General features: G+C 40.1%; 1 protein-coding gene across 6 annotated transcripts in view; it reads left to right on the forward strand.

Annotated features, from left to right (window-relative positions):
* Cntnap4 (contactin associated protein family member 4) overlaps positions 1–22,513 on the forward strand; it is a 302,762-nt gene that overhangs the window by 35,883 nt on the left and 244,366 nt on the right. For all 6 annotated transcript variants that reach the window (XM_038312860.1, XM_038312862.1, XM_038312866.1 and 3 more), the window contains exon 2: positions 8,351–8,461. In XM_038312860.1, coding sequence (XP_038168788.1) covers positions 8,351–8,461 — 111 coding nt within the window. The remainder of the gene's footprint in view (positions 1–8,350; positions 8,462–22,513) is intronic.

The following is a 22,513-nucleotide window of genomic DNA, read 5'->3' on the forward strand; positions in this document are numbered from 1 at the left end:
TTCCCATTAATCCATTAATTTGTGAAGATTAATTGGGAAAGCTCTTTAAAGTAAGGCTGTAACTTGGAGCGCATAAGCCAGTGTTTGCCTCCACATGAAAGCTACCCCATTAACACCACAAGCATTAGCAGCCACGACTACAGCTTGCCCATCCTTGTGAGAGAAAAATGCGTAGGCACTTATAGATTGCTGCCTACACGAACTGTTTTGGATGCATGTCTGTCTTGAGCTAGGCTTGTGCAAACATGCTGATAAATATTTACTTGTTTTAAATTGCAGCAATATGCTATTTTTTTTTATAATTTAAGCCACCGACTGACAGTTAGAAGCTCATGTTTATCCCTTTTAATATATCTAAAACCACTATCCTCTAGTGAATGTTAATTTTCATGTCAAAGTCAAATTAATACTCAGAGAAGCTAAGGAGTTTGTGGTCGCCCGCCCTCACCAGTGTTGAGTTTTGCTGAGATGTTATTTTAGGGAATGATGAGATGATGAGATCAGCGTGTGTACTGCCTGTTCTGCTACCTGTAGAAGATGCTGGACCTTATCTAGTCTCATTCGCTTCTGCATTTTCCCCCAGACGTCTTCTTTTTCTAAATATGTCATTTAGAAATATTTTTACTTAGAATTGTGTGCATTCCTAGGTGTGTGGCTATGGGTGTGTGGTGTGTGCACATGAGTGCAGGTGCCCTCCAGGGCGAGAGGCATTGGGTTCCCTGGAGCTGGAGTTACAGGTGGTTGTGAGCCACCCAACACCCAACACAGGTGCTGGGAACTGAACGAGGGTCGTCTGCAAAAGCTCATCACCATGGTGTCACCTCTCCATCCAGTTTTTCTCTTTTACTCAAATCCACTAGCATTTTCACTTTTCTTTAAAAAACTTATACTCCCCATGTCCCCGCCATCACCATGTCACTGCAAAGTAGCTGCCTCTGTGTGCTCAGTCTGCATGGCTTTGTAGGGAGGAAGGGGTGAGTGGGATATCATAGCCATTTCTTCAGTCCTAAAACAGACCCATGAAACACCAGCATAAAGCATAAAGACATTTGTGAAAGCATCAAGACACTAGAATGGTCAGGAATTCATTTGCACATCTATTTTAATAGTTACCAGAATAGCATGGTCCTGGCTGTGGGGCATAGAGAGTGGAGGTTTGAAATCTCTCCCATGTAGTTCTGCTCTGTAGCTCAAATGAACCCTCTAAGGTGCCTACTTCAGGTAAGACTACCTGGAGCCGGTTCATAATAGATATGTATAGATGTTCATATTCATAGGAATGTATCTATATGGAATATATATATGTGTGTGTTTGTATGTATATTTATACATATACACATGAATTCTGGAATTGATCACTTTTTAAGCACACTAAGCTCACCCAGCTCTTCCATGCATCCTCAAGGCAAACTGTGGGTGGAGTTTCCTTTGTGTGGCTTCTGAATGCATGGGTGCCTGTACCTGGAAAGGTGAGATGTGACAGCAGAGAAGAGCTCACTGAGTGGAAAGAAATGCAGACCACCCAAATGAGAACAAGCAGAGGCCGTCACTGTCACTTAGGCTTGACAGAGATTCAAAGGCAGGCAGAAGAGAGTTGAAATCAGGGAGGGCTCCGGTGTACCCCGATTAGACTCCCCAGGCACGGGACAGTTGTGACCAGGCTAAGTAGAAGCAGGGCATCCCCTGTGACTGACCGGGAGCACATATTTGACTTGGTTTGTAGCCGCCCTAAACGTTAGGGAACCTGTCTGTTAGCTGCCAAAACCTGGCTCTTGTGCAGGCACTCCCTCGAGGAACTCATGTTGGCTTCTGGAATTGGCTGCTGAAGCCTCTGTTTCTTCCTGTGGGCTGGCCTTTGCTCCTCCTGTATCCAGTCTCTCACTAGACAGACATCAGAGACACACCAGGTACAGATACAGGCCGTGGGTCAGGTCAGGTCAGAAGACAGGACTGCCTGAACTCATGAAACCAAGAGTCATACAAGAATACTGTTGTTGGGGATGAAATCTTGTCTTGCTCAGAGTAGTTTTTGATAGGATACGCCAGCATAAATCGTATACTTTACCTTTTAAATTAGTTCATGGTTTTCAATTTCAAAGAGATGAGCTTTCAAAAATATAGACTGGAATAAAAAATTTTTTCAAGGATATGGATTTCTTGAGGATGGGGCCATTCCTTAATCCTAAAACTGTCAATGGACCAGGTCTGTGAAATCCATTTCCTCAAAGAATTGAAGCTCTGATGTTTTCAAAGCTCCCTATAAAATGAGTCATCTCTGCCTCTAGTATAAGGGAAATTTTAAGAAAATCATCTTCCTGCACACCACCCCCTCCCATGCCAATCTCCAGTGCAATGTATGATTCATTAGCAAGGATGCAAATGGTTTTGGCAGCTTTTCGGAATATCAGAGAAGGCGGTTACTCAGCAGCAGTTAAGCTGCATGTTCTTGCAAATCAGCCCCGACTTTCTATATTGTAGATTTCAGAAGACCAATTCTCTTTTAAACAGTGCCTTTAGCTCAGAACAGGGGATAAAACACTGTAAATCCATTCATTCCTAATGTATCCTCGAGTGATATATTTAACTAGTGTAGCTTATTTTCCCTCAATTGTCCCAGTAGTTAATAGTTTATGATACGGTATTTTTCAGGACAAAATTGCCCCAGTATCTAATAGGACAGTATAGAGTATTCATCAGGACCAAACGAGGTAAGAGATGTAAACACCAAGAACGTGGTAAGCGCCCATAATATACACTTATTATCTTAGTACAGGTAATATTGCAAACAGCTTAAGAAAATTGAATTACTTTTATTAAAAACTGAACAGCTTTTACTTACTTATGAGAATTATGCATTAAAGCCTTTTGCAAAAGAAAAGGAAATTACTTTCTATCGAGCTGTATTAAAATACCTTCAATACAGCTTGCACCTCCGTTTGTGAGAGACTGTTGAATGTTCTCATGCATACAGCTTGCAAGAGATCTAATTTATCATTGTCTTTTTAATGACAAGGGTAAGTTTTTCTCCCATGGAAGAAACAAATGCTGACTTTTCTGAACTATTGATCTGAAAGGTAGAGTGTTTCTGTCTCTGGCTCTTTCCCCCACCACGCACATACGTGTGCAGACACGTGCGTGTACACGCACGCACACACAAACACACACCTTCCCTCTGTGTCTATGAAAATATCTTAACACAAGCTAGAAAACTTTCTTTTCAGTTATGGATATTCTACCATAATTCATGAACTATCTAAATGTAATCAATCAAGTATAGCTTTTTTTTCCTTAAACAAATTATTCTCAACCTTCCTAATGCTGCAACCATTTGATACAGGTTCTCGTGTTATGATGACCCCAATCATAAAATTAATTATTTTGCTATTTCATAACTGTAATTTTACTATTGTTATGAATCATAATGTAAATGTCTATGTTTTCCAATGCTCTTAGGCGACCCCTGTGAAAGGGCCATTTGACCTCCCAAAAGGTCATGACCCTCAGGTTGAGAACCACTTTTTTAAACAAAAAGACTAAAATCTGCAGTTTTACTACTTTCCACTGGTATCAAGGTAAAAGCAGAAATTCTACTACGACTTTTAAAAATGCCAAATAAGGTGTTATAATTTTAGAAAAGCAGGATAATGAGAGTTTCTTATTCTAATAGAAATGTCTAATAATATCCCAATATGCTCTGCTACCATTTTGAATTCTGTAATCTTCTCTAAAATGTCTGGCAACCATATTATTACATTCCACAATCAATGCACCCATCATTTCCCCCGTGTCTTGTTATTTCCCTCTACTTACTTTTATTTTTGCCAACAACATTACTGGCGGTGAAGAGACCAGGGTGCTGTTATGATCTGATCTAGTTCTTAATACCAAAAACATAATTTTGTGTTTAGCTAGAGTAGCCTGTCATTTCAGTGTTGCACGTCTCCTGGCGTCAATACGTACATACCAATAGGTCCTGAATGATCGTTATTCAAATGCAAAAAAGCTGCAAATTAGAGTTTCATGCACGCTGAAGTATGAGAGGAAGCTGGAGATACCCCGCTGAGAGACTGCTCCAGCAGAAGGCTGGGTGTTGAATCGGGAATGCTCTTTTCCAGCCTCAGCACCACTGGGATTTGTACTGTGGAGTCATGCCCTGTATATTAGAGAGTGTGCCGAAGACCGTCTCTGTACCTGACCTACATGTCGCCAGGAGTAACATGCCTCCAACGGCCATTGCTCTGTGCCACTCAGGGCTGCAGTCTGCTCTGGCTGAGAATCTTTGACCTGAGACATTGTCCCTCAGTGTCATTAGTTCAGAACTCTCCTGTTACGACTGCCATCCGAGAAAGTCTGGAACTAAACTCACCGGAGGCCTATATGTAATCTACGATTCCATCCTATTAATAGTCACAGGGAAATGCCCTGTTTGGTCACCTCAGACTCGTTACTGCTGCCCAAGGTCTTCCTTTCTTGTGGTCAAAACTATTGAATATCAAACGTGTAATAAACAATAGCATGGGAAACCTGAACTTGAGAGAATAACTTCTCTAGATGCGTTTTAGCGATGCTGTCATGGTGCCCCATCGCATTCAGACAGCAGAAACTGAAGGAATGCTCTTTATAATCATGGCGTTCTTATTATATGCTTGATTTTCTGCTCCAACTTGATCTATAAATGTCTTTATCCTGCTACAGGAAGATAAGAGAGTGAGCTAAGCTTTGTGCCTCAAAGACTTCATTGATAAGTTATTAATATTAAAATCTCAATGAAGAAGAAGAAAGGCCAGTTACTATGTGTGAGAGAGGCTCTAAGTCCTCAGGAAAGTATGCACTATGTTATAGTTAGTCGGAGAAGAATGACTCAAACGACTCTACTGCTAGGAAAACTTCCAGCAGTTTGGAGAGGATTTGTAGGTTTGTGGGAAAGAAGAGAAGTCACGCATGTGAAGGTCCAATGGGAACTTGACCCAACCTCAGAGTTCCCCACTCATACCTTCCATGATCCACCTCCCTCCCAGCTTGCCTGCCCCTCTCCCCACAACTGGGAAAAAAATGACCCCTTCTCTTCAGTCCTGTTCTTTAAAAACTAAAAGCGGAGCAGTATGGATTCTCAATTTACAGTTGACAAAAACAAATGGGCAATAAATATATACCTTCCAGAGTGACTGCAGCAGAGGTGCGCTTACGTTTGCTGAGTCGATTCTCATCTGCATAATTGATTTGAGACGTAGTTAAACAGCCCCTTGCATCGCACACCTGCATACTGATAATGACCCCAAAGGCGCGCGCGCGTGCGCGCACACATACACACACACACACACACACACACACACACACACACACACACACTTTAGCTCCCACAGTGTACTAAAACATTCTGGTTGTTGCTTGTATAACCCCCTCCAACACTCCCTGGGTTGTAAGTCTTTTAATGTCTATGCCCCTTACTACTTGAGTTAACAACTAGAATGGCTGGTGTTAGCGCTTAAGCTAATCAATAGACATGCAAGAACCTGTCTTCCTTAAGAGTCAGCTAGAGAATTGGAGGTACAAAAGAGGGAAAAGTGAGCTATACATGAAAATGAGATAATCTTAAGAAACTAAGTGGGTGGCTGGGGCTGGGGCTCATCTGGTAGAGTGCTTGCCTTGCGTGCTTGAGGCCGTGGTTTTGATTGCTAACACTGAGTAAAACCCTGAAGAACAAACAAAGAAACCTCAGAAGAGGACAAGAAAACAAGGCTACATTGGGCAAATTCTTGTGAAAGTCATTCAAGAGCAAGCTATGTGCAGGCAGAAAGAACTTTGGAACATTTCAGGTGAATCCAGATAACTTTTGAATTAATCTAAATTAAATTACTGTCAAAGAAAACATTTGAGACAATAACCCTGCATGCTTTTAAATTACCAAGATACATAAAAATATTAAGTAGGAGCTTTTTTCTGATTAAAGCAGAAGTGAGAGTAACTTCTTAATTCAAAAAGGGAAGTGCTTTAAAGCTCATTCAGAGTGCATTAAGCATGTGTCACTAGCAAAGCAAGCATTATTACTGTATTATTTTTTGTACTTTGCTTTTTAACAGTAAAAGCAATATATGTGGGGCTGGAGAGATAGATGGGTTTGTAACATTCTTGAGGAACATGTTTGAGAATCAGAGTTCAATCCCAGGAACTTGCCTACAAAAGCTGGGTGTGCTGGCAACACTTGTCATTCCAGCACCAGGGACAAAGAAGGAGAACATTGCAGCTAGCTATGCATGCAGTCCAGCTTCCTCCATAACCTTCAGACCAGTGAGAAGCCTGAGTTGACCTCTGGCCTCCATGTGCATGCAAACACCCATACATATATCCCCTCCCATGATTACACACAAGGAGCAGTCTATGTGATATACCTTTAAGATAAATAGATGGAGACTTGTCTCTACTTTAACAGAGCCTAAGATCTGCACAGGCATATGCATGTATGCCAATGCTTGTGTATTTTTGAAGTATTATCACAAAATGGGATCTTTGGAAGGTGCCATTAATACCCAAACTTTGATCTTTGGCGATTTCATCCTGGGCACTTTCTTCTTATCTTGAATCTACCCCACGATACAAACAAATCCCGAAGTCTTACATTTTCATTCCTTCTCTTAAAATAATATGAATGACAAATCACGTATGCTTCCAAACAACATATTATTTACCTTTGCATTTACAAATTCCCAAAACTAGCAGATCTGCTGTTATAACTCAATATTTTCCCACTAAAATTATATTTCTATGAGCTAACCATTTTGTATTGCTGTGGCTCCTTTTCATTGCTGTGTATTATTTCAGGATGAACTATTCCGTCATTTTCTGTTCTTTGGACACTACATGAGGGTTGTGAATGGTTCTTTGCTGTTATGAATGATGGATGTGCCTCTGAGTGCCGAGACCCTCGCATCTGCAGCTCAGCCAGTAGTGTCCATTTTTGTTTGTTTGATGGGAAGTGAAAACTGCTGGCATTTGTATATCACTCTTGTGGCATTCAGATGGCCTCTTGAGACTCTTGTTCCTCATGGGTAAGCCATTCCCAGAAGCACTTACTCCTTAGTAGAACTAGTGGAGTCTTGGAGCATGCTGAAGTTCAAATTGACAAGCATAAAGCCAGTTGTTTTACAAGTAGTTACCTATGCTATTTTCTCATAAGTATGGAGGGACTCCTCCTGACCCACATGCTTCAGTTCCTTTGGCCTTTTTGGACCCTGTACAGTTTATGCATTCATTGCTTAAAAAGATGTAGCTACTTGTAATTTTGGTGTTTATGAAGTTTGTGTGTCAATCAATGTGCCTGGTTTCTCATGTGTTTTCTAACAAAATGGAAGGTATATCTATTTTTCTTCACTTAAAACGTCTTCTATACGCAGGCTCCTGGTTTGTGTCCTGGTTTATGCTTCTTTCATAACCATTCTTTCAAATACAAGTTTCCACGTATTTCTTTCATCTTTAAATACGTTCTATAAATTTCTAAACATTTCAACAAATGTTTTACATTTTTATAGAAACATCTATGTCTCATTTGTTTCTTTGAGATGAACTTGATACATTCTGTGGTTGTTTTCTTCACTGTATAGTGTGCTTTAGAAACCATCAATTCTTTTTATTCTGTGAACCTAGAGATTGAACCCAGGGCCTTGCACGTGCTAGGCAAGCACCCTACTGCTTTGCTAGATACCCAGCCCTCGTTCTGCTTTTGTAAATAATTTGGGATAGGGTCTTATTAATGTGACTGTGGGTCCTTGAGTTCATTTTCTAGCCCAGCTGGGCTTTGACCTCTTTGACCTTGAGATCTTTATGCAGCAGTTTTCTGAATTCCTGGGATTACAGGTATATTCCAACAAGTCACAAGGTTCATTTTAGTGTAGTTAAATTTATACATTTGTCTGCTCATGATAAAAAAATCATTTTTAAAGCTTACCATATTTTATTTTTTAATTTCTATAATGTCTCCTTTCTCTCTTTCTCTGTTTCTACAATCTCTCATCTATCAGTTGTTTTTTTATGGCTACTGACCTTGCCAGACTTTTGGTGGCATACTGCATGCATAATAGGCATATTTCTAGAGAATCTAGGTCTGCTTGTTTACTTATTTTGAGACCGAGTTTCTTGCAGCCCAGGATGGTTTTGAACTCACCGTATATCTGAGGATGACCTTGAACTCCTGGTCATCCTGCACCTTCCTGCTGCACACTAGGATTACAGGCACGTGCTGCCATGCGTGGCTTAGATCCTAGTTTTGATGCTGTGTTTATTTGTTGTGTCTATTGATTTGAAGAGAACTGTCAGCTCTGTGCTCACTGGAACGTGGCATTTTCCCTCCTGGCAGATGACTGTGATGAGCCCCTGGTGTCTGCCTTGCCTCCGGCATCCTTCAGCAGTTCTTCTGAGCTCTCCAGCAGTCATGGTCCTGGATTCGCAAGGTTGAATCGAAGAGATGGTAAGTCTGCTCTCCCCCTAACCCTTTGACTCAGGATGAATCTTGTGAATTTTCCATTTTCTTAATAAAAGCGTTGCAAGTGATATGCTCTGAAAAGAGATTAATGTCTAAATAGGCCAAAGATGATAAAGTAGACATTTAAGACACCTGGCTTCCATTCAGGAAAGACAAAGAAATACATCCTACCAGAAAACTCTATACCATCATTTTAACATCCAAAGAATTTAGTTTCTTCAATCTGGTGAGTTTTTTATGTATCTTGTAAAGTTAAAAAAATAGCAATGATTTGTAATCGTTATGGATATAGGAATGATGGGAAGTTAATTGGCTTCCTATTTCAAGTTAAAGGGGTCTGCAAGAAGTAATTTTAAAGCATGCTATGTATTTGGAAATAATAATCCCTATTTTGTTTAATTCTTGATGTGGTAGACATGGCTTTCTTTGTTGTTGAGGATCAAGAGCATCTTAAGGCTTTTCTGCCCCTTGAGAAATAGTCCATTCTAGTTGTTTGTATTTTTTAGGTAGGCTGGGCTCGAGGGATGGCTTGCATATGATTCAAGGAAAGGGGAGACAAAAACAGTTCATTGGCAGGAGATATGAGAGAGTGCCATGCCACACACCCATGTACTAAATGACTGTCACCGTGGTTACATTCTTTAATATACTGGGGTGAAAGACATCAGCATGTGAGGGACACACTGACAAATAGGAAGCCATTTTAACAGATGAAAAAGCAGACTCCCAACAACTCATATTTTCAAAACCGTACTTTGCTTGAGTGTTATTTCCTCTTCCACCATGCTGCAAAATCTATTCCTTGCTGTTATTGCTCTTCTTGGTGCTGTTGCTTAATGCTTGAGATTGAGTATGTGGAACTTTGGACCTAACAGTGTGTGTGTGTGTGTGTGTGTGTGTGTGTGTGTGTGTGTGTGTGTGTGCGCGTGTGTGCATTTTGTCATCTGGTATACATTATACATCACTCAGTTCCAATGACTATAGAATGTTTGTATGACCCTTTAACATGGTTTTAAGCTTTTTTCGATATGATTAAAATCTCAAATTATTCGAGGTAAGCACTTTGGTGTATTTCTCAGAGCAAAGGTACCAAATGGAAGGAAATCCTGAAATCTTTGTATTCAGTGAGAGACACAGAGGCCCTCGGATTTGCTCATGCTTCTCTGTTTCTTGCAAGTACCTTGTAGTCAGAGATTCCTACTTGTGATTCTGGATCTCTGACTGCATAGGCATTGGGTTCTTTCTGCTTTCTGGATTGCCTTGCCTCCTATCAGGGACACCATTTCTACAACACTCTGATTTGTTAGCAAGGTCTCTCTACCTTGTGCTTGTAAAATTAAGGCAAAGTTTAACATTTATTGCCCTTCTCTTAAATCTTGACAGCATTCACAGAGTGGGGTCCACCAAAAAAGAATCAAAATTTAATTTATCTATGAAGCTTTGTTTCATTTTTGAGGCCCAATAAATCACAGAATTATATTTTATTAATTGGATGCAATCATAGTTTTCATTAATTTATATACTCAACAGGAATCTCCATCGGTGGGACTCATTTTCATTCTTAATTTGTTTCTATGGCTCTTGCTGAAACACAATATCAAACTTCATGAATCTCATTTGCATGTTAATGAAAGTAAGAAACAAAACAGGATCATTTTAATTATCTCTTGCTGGTTGTCAACCTACTTGATTACATTTTTCTTTTTTTATTTAGATTTGCTTTTTTTTCTTATTAATTACATGGAATGTTCATAAAGGAATGTCAGATTTTGAGTGATTTATTAAAGTCTATATATTACTTATTTTATTCAAACACTCCTAAGTATTTAGCTCAGCTTGGGAGAAGTGTTCAGCCAAGCCATCAGGTCATGTATCAGTAGGTGAAACCAACAGATAAAAATCCCAGTTATCTGTGATAGACAGGCATCGTTTCTGAGGAATCGGGAGAACTGGTGAAGAAAGGTCAGGCAGGGGATGAGAAACAACCCAAGTGTTGTTCAGTTATGGGGGAGAAATACCATGGATTTTGCCAAGTAAATGAGTAGGATCCTGATAGGAGAGTCAGGGTGAATTTTCTCCTCCAAAAGGTTACAGTGCAGTCTGAATGCTGATACCTGTGTGTGTGTGTGTGTGTGTGTGTGTGTGTGTGTGTGTGTGTGTGTGTGATTTACTTCATCTGGTCATAGTGTTTTATGAGCTGCAATGAAGCTGAAATGAGATTTTTTACCAAGTCGAACAGGCTCTAAAACCACTGGCTGGCATCCTTATAGGAAGAGTGGGATTTGGAGATACACATAGCCTGCGAGGCCACGAGGTGACAGAAGCTGAATTAGGAGTAATGCAGCTACGAACTTAAACTTGTGAAGGACTGCAGATGCCAGAAAGTGTCAAGGAAGGGCTTGTACCTAGATCCCACAGAGAGTTCACAGCTTTGAGGAATATAATGCAAAAATCAACATGAAGTAACGCAAAGACAAAATCAGCCACTGCTAATACTGGAATTAAAACACAGCCCAATCTCTCTATCTGGTGTAAAGTTTCTGCCTAACCTATTGCTTCACTTTCAGCCCTTTCGCCCAACAATGGTAAGAGAATGTTAAGCGGGCCAGGTTTTCAGTTACATTCTGTTTTGAGGTTGGGATGAAATCTCCTATCATTTTACTCCACCTGTCAAGGAATAGGAATCATCCTTTGATCCCTGCATCCTCACTGAATGTGCTACCTGCTCATTAGTGACTTAGTAGCCATGTTGGCTATCAAGTACCTGTATGGAGTAGCCTGGTGCCGCCCCTCAATGCCTACACCATGCTCAGCATTTCATCTCATTTCATTGCATCACGTAGACCTAATCGCCTCACATTAAACATGAAAAGGATGGGATCCCATCGTGAGCTAGTTTGTGTGGCACAGAGAGAGCGTCGTCACGCAATTTATGCATTGTTCTCATTGCTTTCTTTTGTTACAAGTTATTATTGTTGCTCTCCTCCTGTGCCAAACCTATAAACTAAACGTATCACATACATATATCCATAAGATAAAACCACATTGGACACAAAGACTTTTATTATCAGTGACTTCAGGCATCCATTGTGTCCCTGGAGCAAGAATATTGGTAACTACTGTGTAATTTCCTATTAGTTGAGTACACTGGTATTTTAATTTTAATGGGAGTTAGAGTTGAGCATGCCCTGACATTATGGTCGTTGCCCTAGAGTCTGAACAAATTCTAGTGTGGTATTTGACACTCCCCGAATGTCCTTAAGTCAAAATATTAGGAAGATACATTTGGTAGCAATGCTCTATTGTTTCTTAGGCTGAGATATAATGTCCTTAAGAAGCTTGGAAGTGGGTTCATTGGAACCATTAAATTCATGAATATACCAATGAAGAAAATGATTGCATGCAGAAAAAATAAGGTATTTAAACCTGGGGGTGTAAACACACACACTGTGTTGAAGTACAGCAGGTAGCTTTATGGACTTGCTCTAATCTAGCCTGAAGGGTCAGAGTAGTCACTATTGCTAGAAGAGGAATATTTGTTTATTTTTGTCCATTGTCAATTTTCTTACCACAACTAAATCCTTCTGCTCTAAATAAGCAGCATGTTTTCTTCCCTTTAGTATCTGTTGTTAAAAAAATCAAACATCTGTCTGTAGAGAAATTATTTATATGGTGAATTGAAAGTGATAGCGTTCATTTTCTGCATACTCTAAGGTGGATTATTCTAGCACCAATTGCAGAATCGTCTGGCCATTCTTTCCGCTTTATATCACTGTGCTTATTCGAATACAACTTACTATGTTTAAGTAAAAACCCTTAAGTTCAGTTTCAAGTTATTTGTGACACACATCATTGCTTAAGAAGAGAGGTCACCTGCGATACTATCAAATAATCAGTGCTTCTTGTTGTGAAAGATGCAACATAAAATCCTTTATAGTCATTATATTCTAAAATGATAATATTAATATATGTTAGTACTTGATGCCTTAGGTGACAGCTGATAAATTAGAAATGAATTATGCACAGATGAATAGTTTGAAGCCTGAGGGAAGGGGAGCCTCAGCACAGATGGTGTGAGTCTGGGATGTACCTGAGGTCTTGTGGTCAGAGACGAGGCCCATGAACTTCAGTGGCTGAGTTTGCACTATTAGGGGCCACTTGCAGAGTTTGATGCAAAACAGATATTATTGTAGTATTGTGTTATGTACCAACTTCTTCCCCATCATCCCAGCATCTAACATGCCAAGAAAGGCTTTGGCATATGGAACTGCAAGGATTTCACACCTTCAAGCTGGACTGGGCTCTGCCCCATGACATCTTATTGGCTATGCCTAATTTTTATGCCCTGTGCTCTAACTACCAGTATGGACCCTTCCCGCTCCTCCCCTCCTGTTTTCTCTTTCTACTCCCTTTTATTTCCTTCCTTCCCTTGTTCATGTTCATCTTCCTTCTTTCTCTCCCTCTCCCCTTCCCCTCCTCTCCCCACCCAATCTCTTCCCTTGAAATTTAGACTTACAGCTCACAATGCTGAGATGCAATCACTTAAACCGAACCAAATCCCTAACGTTTGGACCACAAGTTACCTTAGAGTCACAGGACGCAAGCTTCCCAGACATCTGAACTTCAGCTCTCTGGCTTGCATTTCTCTTTTTAACTTTCTCCTGAGGATAATAAAATTTTAGGTGAAGAGCGGCTATTATTAGACACTCTGAGATCGATTCACTCTCCTTGGGTTTAAATCACTGCTACCTCTTGTTCACTTAGGGATGGGAAAAATATTTAGCCTCTGTCCTTTAATTTCCTCTTGGAGGAATAGGGTTAACAGTGTCACAGTCTTAGGGAGGTGGCATTGGCCTTGTTGAAAACGATGGTGGTGCAGATGTATAGCCAAATGGATTCCAGAAACACAGGCTGGAGTAATGTTAACCAATTTCAAAGTGGAGTCAGTCAATTAACCCCATTTTAACAAACTTAGCAAGACCAAATATACACACTAATCTCTCAGGGAATACAGATGTCCACCTTAGTCTTCTGCCTTCTAGGAGGGATCAACTTGCTCCTGATTAATTATAAAACAGTGTCAGAGAATCACACTTATCTATTGTACTTTTTAAAATGAGGCTGAAGTAAAGATAGAGCATTCCTGTGTATCTTTGGTCAGAGTCCACAAGCTTGGGTGATGTGATGACCCAATTTAAAATAGTTTTGCTTTTTTTTTTAAAAGAAGCAATTGAGATTGGCTTATGAATTAAAAACAAAAACCCTGCTAAGCGATTCACATTTTGATAACGGTTTGGAGAATAAATTCTGAGATCAATTTTATGGTCTGTGGTGTCACTTGTGCTTATAGATTATACACTCACCTTGAGAAGGTGACATAAAACGAGGAAAGATTTACATCTCTTATATTCGATATGCCCATATACCTTACTCGTTAAAGCAAGGGAAAAATTGCTTCCAGTTCATATATACATATATATTTCCTGCTATCCTTATATTGGTTCATTTGATTGTGCACCAGGGGTGACTATCTAGTGAGCATTTGTTTTCCTGTGTGAGTCACATGCTGGTGTCTCTTCTGGGTCTCCTTCTGTAAGGACATACTCACCCCGGTTCTCACCTCTCCCCATCTTGGTGCCCCGTCTTTTCTTTTCTTCCATTGTCCTTGTCTGCCCCAAAGCACACATTTGCTAGCTCTAAATCAACCCCATAATTCCATCTGAGCAGATGTGTCAAGTCGCCAATCGTAAGTAATTTATGGGGATACAGAGCCCTGGCTTGGGAATCCAGAAAACTACACTCTAGCAGTAAATCCCTGGTGGCCTTGAGAATAACACTGGCTCGCTCTTTCCCCCTTTCCTGTAAAAGAATGAGAATGGATTTGAGGGTCTCTATATTCTAATACAATGTGTACTTTGTGTGCCCGGAGTATGTGTGTACATTTGTTCATGGATATGCGCACATGTGTGTGCACCTGGTGTGGTGGCAGTTGGAGGTCAATGTCAGATGTCTTACTCGGTCACTCTCCATTTTGTTTTTTTCTGAAAGACTGTCTCTCACTGGGATGCAGAGCTAACAGACTTGGCTAGACTGATTGGTATGTAAACCCAGTCATCCTCCTGTCTCTGCCTTCCACTTCTGGATTATAGACAGGGGCTCCTGCACCTGGATGTTTACTTAGGTACTGAGTAAGCACTACAGGGGCAGAGCCATTTCTCCAGCCCCAGGTGCAGTATTTTATGTGCCATTTATAGGCAATGTATTTATTTAATAATAGAAATAGCATTCACTTAACAATAGAAATCTTCAGCTCAGAGTGAGAAAGAGGTAATTAAGAGATGAGAGAGGAATTCCTTAAGGCAGTTTGCCCTTCTAAGTCCCTTCAAGCTAGGAGACACAGGATGTTCCTGGCTTAGGAGAGGCTTTCAACTTCCATAAGACGAAGACATTCAAGGTAGAACACTCAAACTGATAGAGTGGCTCAAGTTTGTTAAATTAAAATATATTAAGCTGATAGTCACCAGTATGTAGCTTGTGTTCTTTTGATGCATGATGAATTTTTCTTTTCTTTTCTTTTTAATTGTGTGTGTGTGTTTGTGTGTGTTTCTATGTGTGGGTTAGTGCACATGATACAGGCACCCCAGAGACCAGAAGAAGGCATCAGATCCCCTGGGTGTGGAATTACCACCAGCTGTGAGCTACTTAATGTGGGTGCTGGCAACTGAACCCTAGTCTTTGATACAAACAGCAAGTGCCCTTATGCACTGCCATGCCCCTCCAGGCCATCTGTCACCTTCGTTAGTAGTTGAGTAGGACATTTCTTGTTGGAGGACCTTAGGTTCTCACGGAGGCACAGCTGGAGCCAACACCTGAGGTGCAAGGGATGAATGTGTCCAGGTGAAGCTGTGGGGAGAAAAAGGGAAGCTTATGGGCAAAGCATAGCATGGGAGAGTAAGGAACCCATCAATTTCCAGAGATGACCCAGACAGATTGGGTCATCTATAAGCCAAGGGATAGATAAGATGGATCTCTTGATAGATTTTCCTTATGCCTTTGTTCTGCCCCAAAGTCAAAGGTGCTAACTCTACCAGGTATCTAGTTTTGGGGAAATATTAATATAGAAAAGTTAGGGCCCACTTAGGCTACAATAACAAAACTGTAGGTTAGGCAGATCAAACAACAGACATGGATTTTCCAAAATTCTAAGGTCTGAAAGTGCAAGGGAGGAGATTTGTTATTTCATGAGGGCCTTGTTCCTGACTTCCTATTGGTTGCCTTATCTGGATGTAAGCACATGGGAAGAACACCATCTCTCCATCTTCTGCTAGCCTGAGGGTATTGACCGTATCATGGTCGTTCCACCCTCCTACTCTCATCTGAATCTCATTACCGCCTAGAACCCCATCTCCAGTTGCTATCCTACTGATGGCCAGGGCTTCAAAACGTATTATACAGGAACAGAAATACTTAAATCATATTACTTAGCAGTATTTTTAGAGACTTGTGAACCAAAAAGAAAGTATAAACAGCTTGGTGTGTCTTAGAAAAACCCAGCAAACCTTTCTTTATGGGCTCCTGACCTTCAACCCCACCCATAATTCTGAATATCCTCAAGGGAAGCATCCCTTACATTTCCATCATGAGGACCTCATCTTTTACTGTTGAAGGATAGCCTTCCTCTAGACAGAAAACCTAGAGGACCATTACTATTTCCATAATGAAAATGTTTCAACAAAGAGAACTCCAGAAATTCGGGTTTCCAGGAATAGAGGATTCCCCACTATCATGGAAGCCATGGGACAAAAGCTACAACTAAGTGGTCCAGCCTAGGGCAAATCCCTCTTACATCTGTTAATAGCTAGATTTGATGGCTGCAGTATTGGATCAAGGAAGCAACACAGCTGAAGGCATGGAGATACCATGAAGTAACTAAGACACACAAGCATATCTTTAATTGTCACTGTCTTTAATGGGGATGGATGAGACTTTTCCTCCCACTTTGTCCTCCCTTCTCCTCAGAGGAAGGATGCTCGGGTTGTACATGACAAGGCCAGAGCCCGGCTTCCTTCCCCTGTGTCTTCAGCTTTGCAACCCACCAAGCTTTCCGAGCACATGTGCCTTCCAGCTTTGCGAGGACATTCTCATTCTGGGGCTCAGGCTGAGTCTCCTCACACATGTATGCTAATATTTTGTTTAGAGTATTTTGCATTTATATTCATGAGCAAGTGGCTTTTAATTTTCCTTTCTTGTTTGTCCTTGACAGGGCTGAGGACCAAGGTTATACCGGCCTCATAGAACGAGTTAGGAGGATTTTGACTTTTTTTCCTTTCTCTGAGAGAAAATGTCAGATCTGTCTTAAATATGTTTGGAAGAATTCCCATTTGAACACACACTAACCTGGAGTTCTCTTTGTTGAAACATTTTCATTATGGATCTATTCTCTTCTAGAGAGAGAGAGGCTTACTTTGTCTGTAATTTCTTGAATGCGGTTTTACGAGATTATGTTTTTCAAATTTCTCAGTCATATTTTGCCTTTTGTTTGTATGTGAATGTATGAAGCCAGAAGAGAGCATTAAATCTCCTGCAACTGAAGTTACAGGTCCTGAGCTACCCACTGTGGGTGCTGGGAACCAAACTGAGCTTCTCTAGAAGAGTAGCAAGTGCTCTTTGCCCCTGAGCTGTCTCTCCCGACCCATATGCTTTCATTATTTTTAATTTAATCTTTTAGATATTTTTCTTACAATTTCTTCACGTGGCTACTTGGATGGGTTCTTCCTATTTAGCCTTCTTTCTTCTGTAACATTGAAATTAAGGATATGTGTTTTGGTCTAACTGGCACCTCACAAGTTTGACTGATAGTGAGTTGTCATTGAGCAAAAACGATTGCTAATCTCCATTGAGATTACTGCTCTAGGAGTGCGGTAATTAAATTCCACACCTTTCTGGATCTTAAGTATTTTTTAATTAATGATTTCCAGGTAATTCCACTGTAGCCAGGACACTTATTCCCCATGATATGAACCCTTTGAGATTTATTGAAACCCTATTCCTTATAACACCGCATAAATTTAGATAAATAGCCTACATATACACAATAAGTATGCATGTCCTCCAGTTGTTGGAAACACTATATAAATATAAATCACATTTGCCTATTTTGCTAAATTTATTAATTTTGCACCGTCAGTCCTCTGTAATTTCACCAATATTTTCCTAGCTTGCATATCAAATAACTAGTCAGAGAGTTGCCTTAACAATAAGCCCATTGCAATCTGCATTTCTATTTATATTCTGTATTTGTACTACTCCTTCATGTATTTAATACTTTATTATTTGGTATGAAAAATGGCCAGATCACTAGACAGCATTTCCTTTCTCTCCAGAGCTACTGCCCATAAAGCTCATCCCAGTGAGGAGCTCAGCTTTGTTTGGTTTTTCCTTACTTTATACCCTCCTTCCTTTTGAATATGCTCAATGGATGACGTAGTTCGAACTTGTACCTTCAAGCCATACTGTTTACCATCCAAAAAATTAGCACGACATAGGAACTACAGAGACAGCTGAGCAGTTAAAGAATGTATACTCCTCTGACGGAGGGTTTGAGATAAGTTCCTACTGCCTAGATTGGGTGACTCAGCGCTGCCTGTAAGGCTAACTCCAGGGTATCCAACATTCTCTTCTGGCTCCCATGAGCACAATACACACATACACAAACCCACACACAGAAATATATGACTGCGCATAGTTAAAATAAAATAACCAAAACAACATATTTACTCCTGTTCAAAACAATTCCAAATAACTTAACAGTGAACTTTTCCACATCAAAGGAGTAGAGCATAAATCATGATCCCTTAGGTGTAAGATATATTGAAGCATCTTATATCTAATAGTGGGTTAGTATAAGAAGAATTTTGCAGTAAACTGACAAACTCAAATTCATGCAGGTGACCAACTTTAACACTGTGCACGATAAGCTATATTGATAAACTGTCTTGATTTGTTGTGATGAGAATAGAACTTTTTAATCCTTCTGATTTGTCTCCTGGAAAACTCTGAAATTGTTTGGCAGACCTGAAATGACGATCATTCTGCCTGGACAGTTATCCTCAAAGCTGACAAGAAAAACTCCAAAGAATGAAGCCCCAAAACTGTCATAACTAGATGAACACGAGGAGTCAGGGTGGCCAATTTGTAACATGATTTCACCGGTGGAACTTTGAAATATAAAAAGAACATTAGGTGAAAACTAAAGGAATTAAAATAAAATATCAATTTAGTTGATAATGATAATTATTACTTGGGACACACACATCATACTTATTTAAGATGTTAATGACGAAGAAATCTGGGTATAGGTCATATTGGAAATTTCCTGATAATCTTTCAGCTTTTTCTTCAGTTCTGAAACCATATCAAAATAAATAATCATTTAAAATATGTACCAGTACCTTGGCTTCATCAATATGGATTGTGGAGTTGACTTGTGCTAATAAACACTAAGAACATGTGTGTAAGGTGAAAATAGATTTAAGGTTGGGACAAAAGAATGAAAAACGCAGTAAAAATAAATTGATTCAGTCTCATTTTGTAGTTGGTATGATTGGTGTGTAGGTATCCAGAATGTCAGGGATGCTTTGGAAATTGATGCCAGAGACTCAGGAAAAGAAAGCCCCTTCTGCTTCTCCCAATTAACAGGGCATTGTAAAATTTGCATTTTCTGTTTGTATGGAAAATAAGTTTTATTATGAAGCTCTCCTTTCTGCTGTGTTGAGAATTGAACCTAGGGTCTCATGTATGGCAGGCACATGCTCTACCACAGAGCTATAGTCCTGACTGTCATCCTCACATTTGCATAGATGCATGCAATGCACTTTGACCGTGTTCACTCCCCTTCCCTGTCTTGTCTTCCTTCTTGCTGGAAATGGCCACCTAAATCAGTGGTTCTCAACCTGTGGGTCGCAATCCCGTTGGGGATCGAACGACTCTTTCACAGGAATACACATATCAGATAGCCTGCCTATCAGATATTTACATTACACTTCACAACAGTAGCAAAATTACAGTTATGAAGTAGCAACAAAAATAATTTTTTTTTTTGGTTGGGGTCACCACAACGTGAAAGACTGTATTAAAGGGTTGTAAGATTAGAAAGGTTGAGAATCAATGTCCTAAGTAGTCCTCCAGGCTACGTCTACTTCTTGAGTCCCTTTCCCATCTAGATTCTGTGGATGAATAAAACACAGGGCAATTCGTCTTTCTAAATCAGTCCTGTTGCAGTCAAGATGATGTTCTCAAGTTCTATTTTTCTGCAAATGACGTCATTTTATTCTTCTTTCACAACTTAGTTTTACTCTTGTTTATGGAAATATGTCTTTTTTGCCCTTTTATTGTTAATGGGGATTCAGGCTGGTTCTATGAGTTGGCTTTTGTGGACAGTGCTTCAGAGCACACGGATGTGTGACTGTCCCTGCTATGTGCTGCCTTAGGCTCCTTTGGGTACACAGGTACATGCCCGGGAGATGGATGGCTGGATCAGATGCTACTTCTTTTCCAAATAGATGCCATGACCCTAAGGTGATTTGATTTCTAATTAAGGTCATTTTGGTCGAACTGTAATTGGTCCTGTAATTTGAGACTTTCCTGAGTAAAAATAAATTTGAGACCCCAAATTTGTATGCCTGCATAAGACTTTCAGCCCCATCGTCATTGCTCGTAAGGGTGTTTATGAATGTGTTTTCAAAGCCTAACTAAGATTCTGCAATGGCTAGAGACGTTATATGTTGCTTTCAAGATAAAAGGAATAAAAATGAGCAAATCTTCAAAGTTAAAGAGCAAGAAAATGTATTAGCATTTGCTCCCTGACTGACCCATCTCTGCTGCATTTGCATGCTGCTATTTTTTATATTTATTAAAGGGGATCTTCTGCTGTGTACGGCATGGCATTAATGCTGATTGGGACAATTACATTAGGAGCTCATTGACACAGAAAACCATCAATGAAATAAAAATGTAAGAAACAGATATTTAAAGCAAATCGTAAAAATAACCAATAACTGCAATTTTTAGTACAAGTTAAAATAAAACATACATGAGATGGAACATGTGGGTGGTTGAACCTTGTGGTTTTACACAGTGCTCAAGAAAAGTGACGGCTGCATCTGTAAAAATTGCATACTATTAGACTAGTAATCAATTCACTATAAGCTCACTGTAAAACTATCAAACATTGGGATAAAATTCATGGAACATAAAATTAGCCATGGCAAAATGTTAATTTTATATTTATGTGATACTGATCCTGGGGTACTTAAGATGTTAAGATGTTAAGATTCCAGATGTTGTATAACCGCTGCATTTGTCATTAGTAGGTTCCAAAAGGAAACATTTTTGGTAGATTTTTAAAATCAGTCCCCCACCCATGTGTTTGTGTGTAGGCACATTCTGTGGAACACAGGTAGAGGTGAAGGTCAGAGGACAACTTGTTAGGAGACAGGATTTTCTTGTTTGCAACGGCGCTACCTGGACTCTCCTGTCTCTACCTCCCTTCTCTATAGGACTGCTGGGATTACAGACACACATGACTGCAGCCAACTGCACATGGGCTCTAAAGATTTGAACTCAGGTCCCCATGCTTGCACAGCAAGTGGTTTATACACTAAGCCATCCCCCAAGCCCGCCCCCCAGATTTGTAATTGAGATTTTGTGTTTTCATTTTCTTCTTAATTTTTTTGTGTTTAAATTTCTTTCCTTGTGATTACTTTTGGAAGTAAAACCAATCTTTAAAACTTACAACGACCCATTTGAAGTTAATATTCTTGGGCTTCTCTTCCTGACATGTTTGCCTCTCCTGTAAGTATAGTTTTCACAAAGTACATATTTATTATGTATCCTCACATAGATCTATAGTTAATTTCATTCATTTTATTTGATTAGATATTTAAATTATGCTCCTTTATTCCCAGCACCCTGTTCCTTGCTCCCCCCCCCGCCCCCCAGCCACATGCACATGCTTCTGCGTGAGTGACAAGGTCAGAGGATGACCTTTGGGAGTTGGTTCTCTCCTTCCAGCTGTAATACCTGGGGCTCAAACTCAGGTAGTGAACTTTGGCAGCAAGCACCTTCAGCTGCTGGGTCATCTCACTGCCCTGCCTTCCTCCTTTCAGCCATGAAGTAAAACGGGATTATGACCCCCCAATACAACAGTGCATTCACCTGTGCTGAATTAGGTATCTACCTGCTTCGTGTTCTTTGTTCCTTCATTTAGCTTTGCTTTGCTGTCCCTTGCTCTTTCTTTCCACATACGGAATCTGTTCTTGTTGGGTAGGTCTATCAACACAACCTCCATCGTTTTAAAATTTGGGGCTGTCATGATTTATCCTTCATTTAAAAGGACAACTTGACCAAACATACACCTCTTGGCTGACTTTCTTTTCTCCTTGCAGCATTTCCAATTTGTCATCCTATTACCTTCTGGCCATCATTGTCTCTGTTTAGAAATTACCTGTGAGTCTTATTGAGAGTAGCTGCCATGCGACAGATCTCTTATCTCTGTTTTAATATTCTTCTCTGCCCCAGCTTTGAATAGTTTGATTGTAATATGTCTCTGTGCGGAACCGTCTGTGTTTATCCTGCCTGTTTATTGAATTTATCATTTATCAAGTATGAAAAGATTTCGGTCATTACTTCTTTAAATGCTTGATTTCTTCCCCGTCCCTCTTCTGTCGGCCTGTGCTCTCAGACATGGTTAAGCCTAATGGTGTCTCAGAGATCTCTTAAGGCTTTTTTTTTCTTTTCAACACTTAGGCTTTGTGGCACTAATTGACCTATCTTCACAGTTATGTTTCTGTCTGCTCAAATCTACTCTGAGTCCTCAACCGAACTCATTTCAGTTGTACTTTGTGGTCCCATTTTATGTTTTAAATTTTTATTTTGTTCGTTAAATTGTTTGTGTGTGTGCACATGGATGAAGGTGCTTGCCCACAGTGCCCTGAGATCCTGAGATGTAAGATCACCTTGGAGAGCCGGAGTTATAGG

This window comes from Arvicola amphibius, chromosome 15 (genome assembly GCF_903992535.2).
Source record: "Arvicola amphibius chromosome 15, mArvAmp1.2, whole genome shotgun sequence".
NCBI classification, from domain to species: domain Eukaryota; kingdom Metazoa; phylum Chordata; class Mammalia; order Rodentia; family Cricetidae; genus Arvicola; species Arvicola amphibius.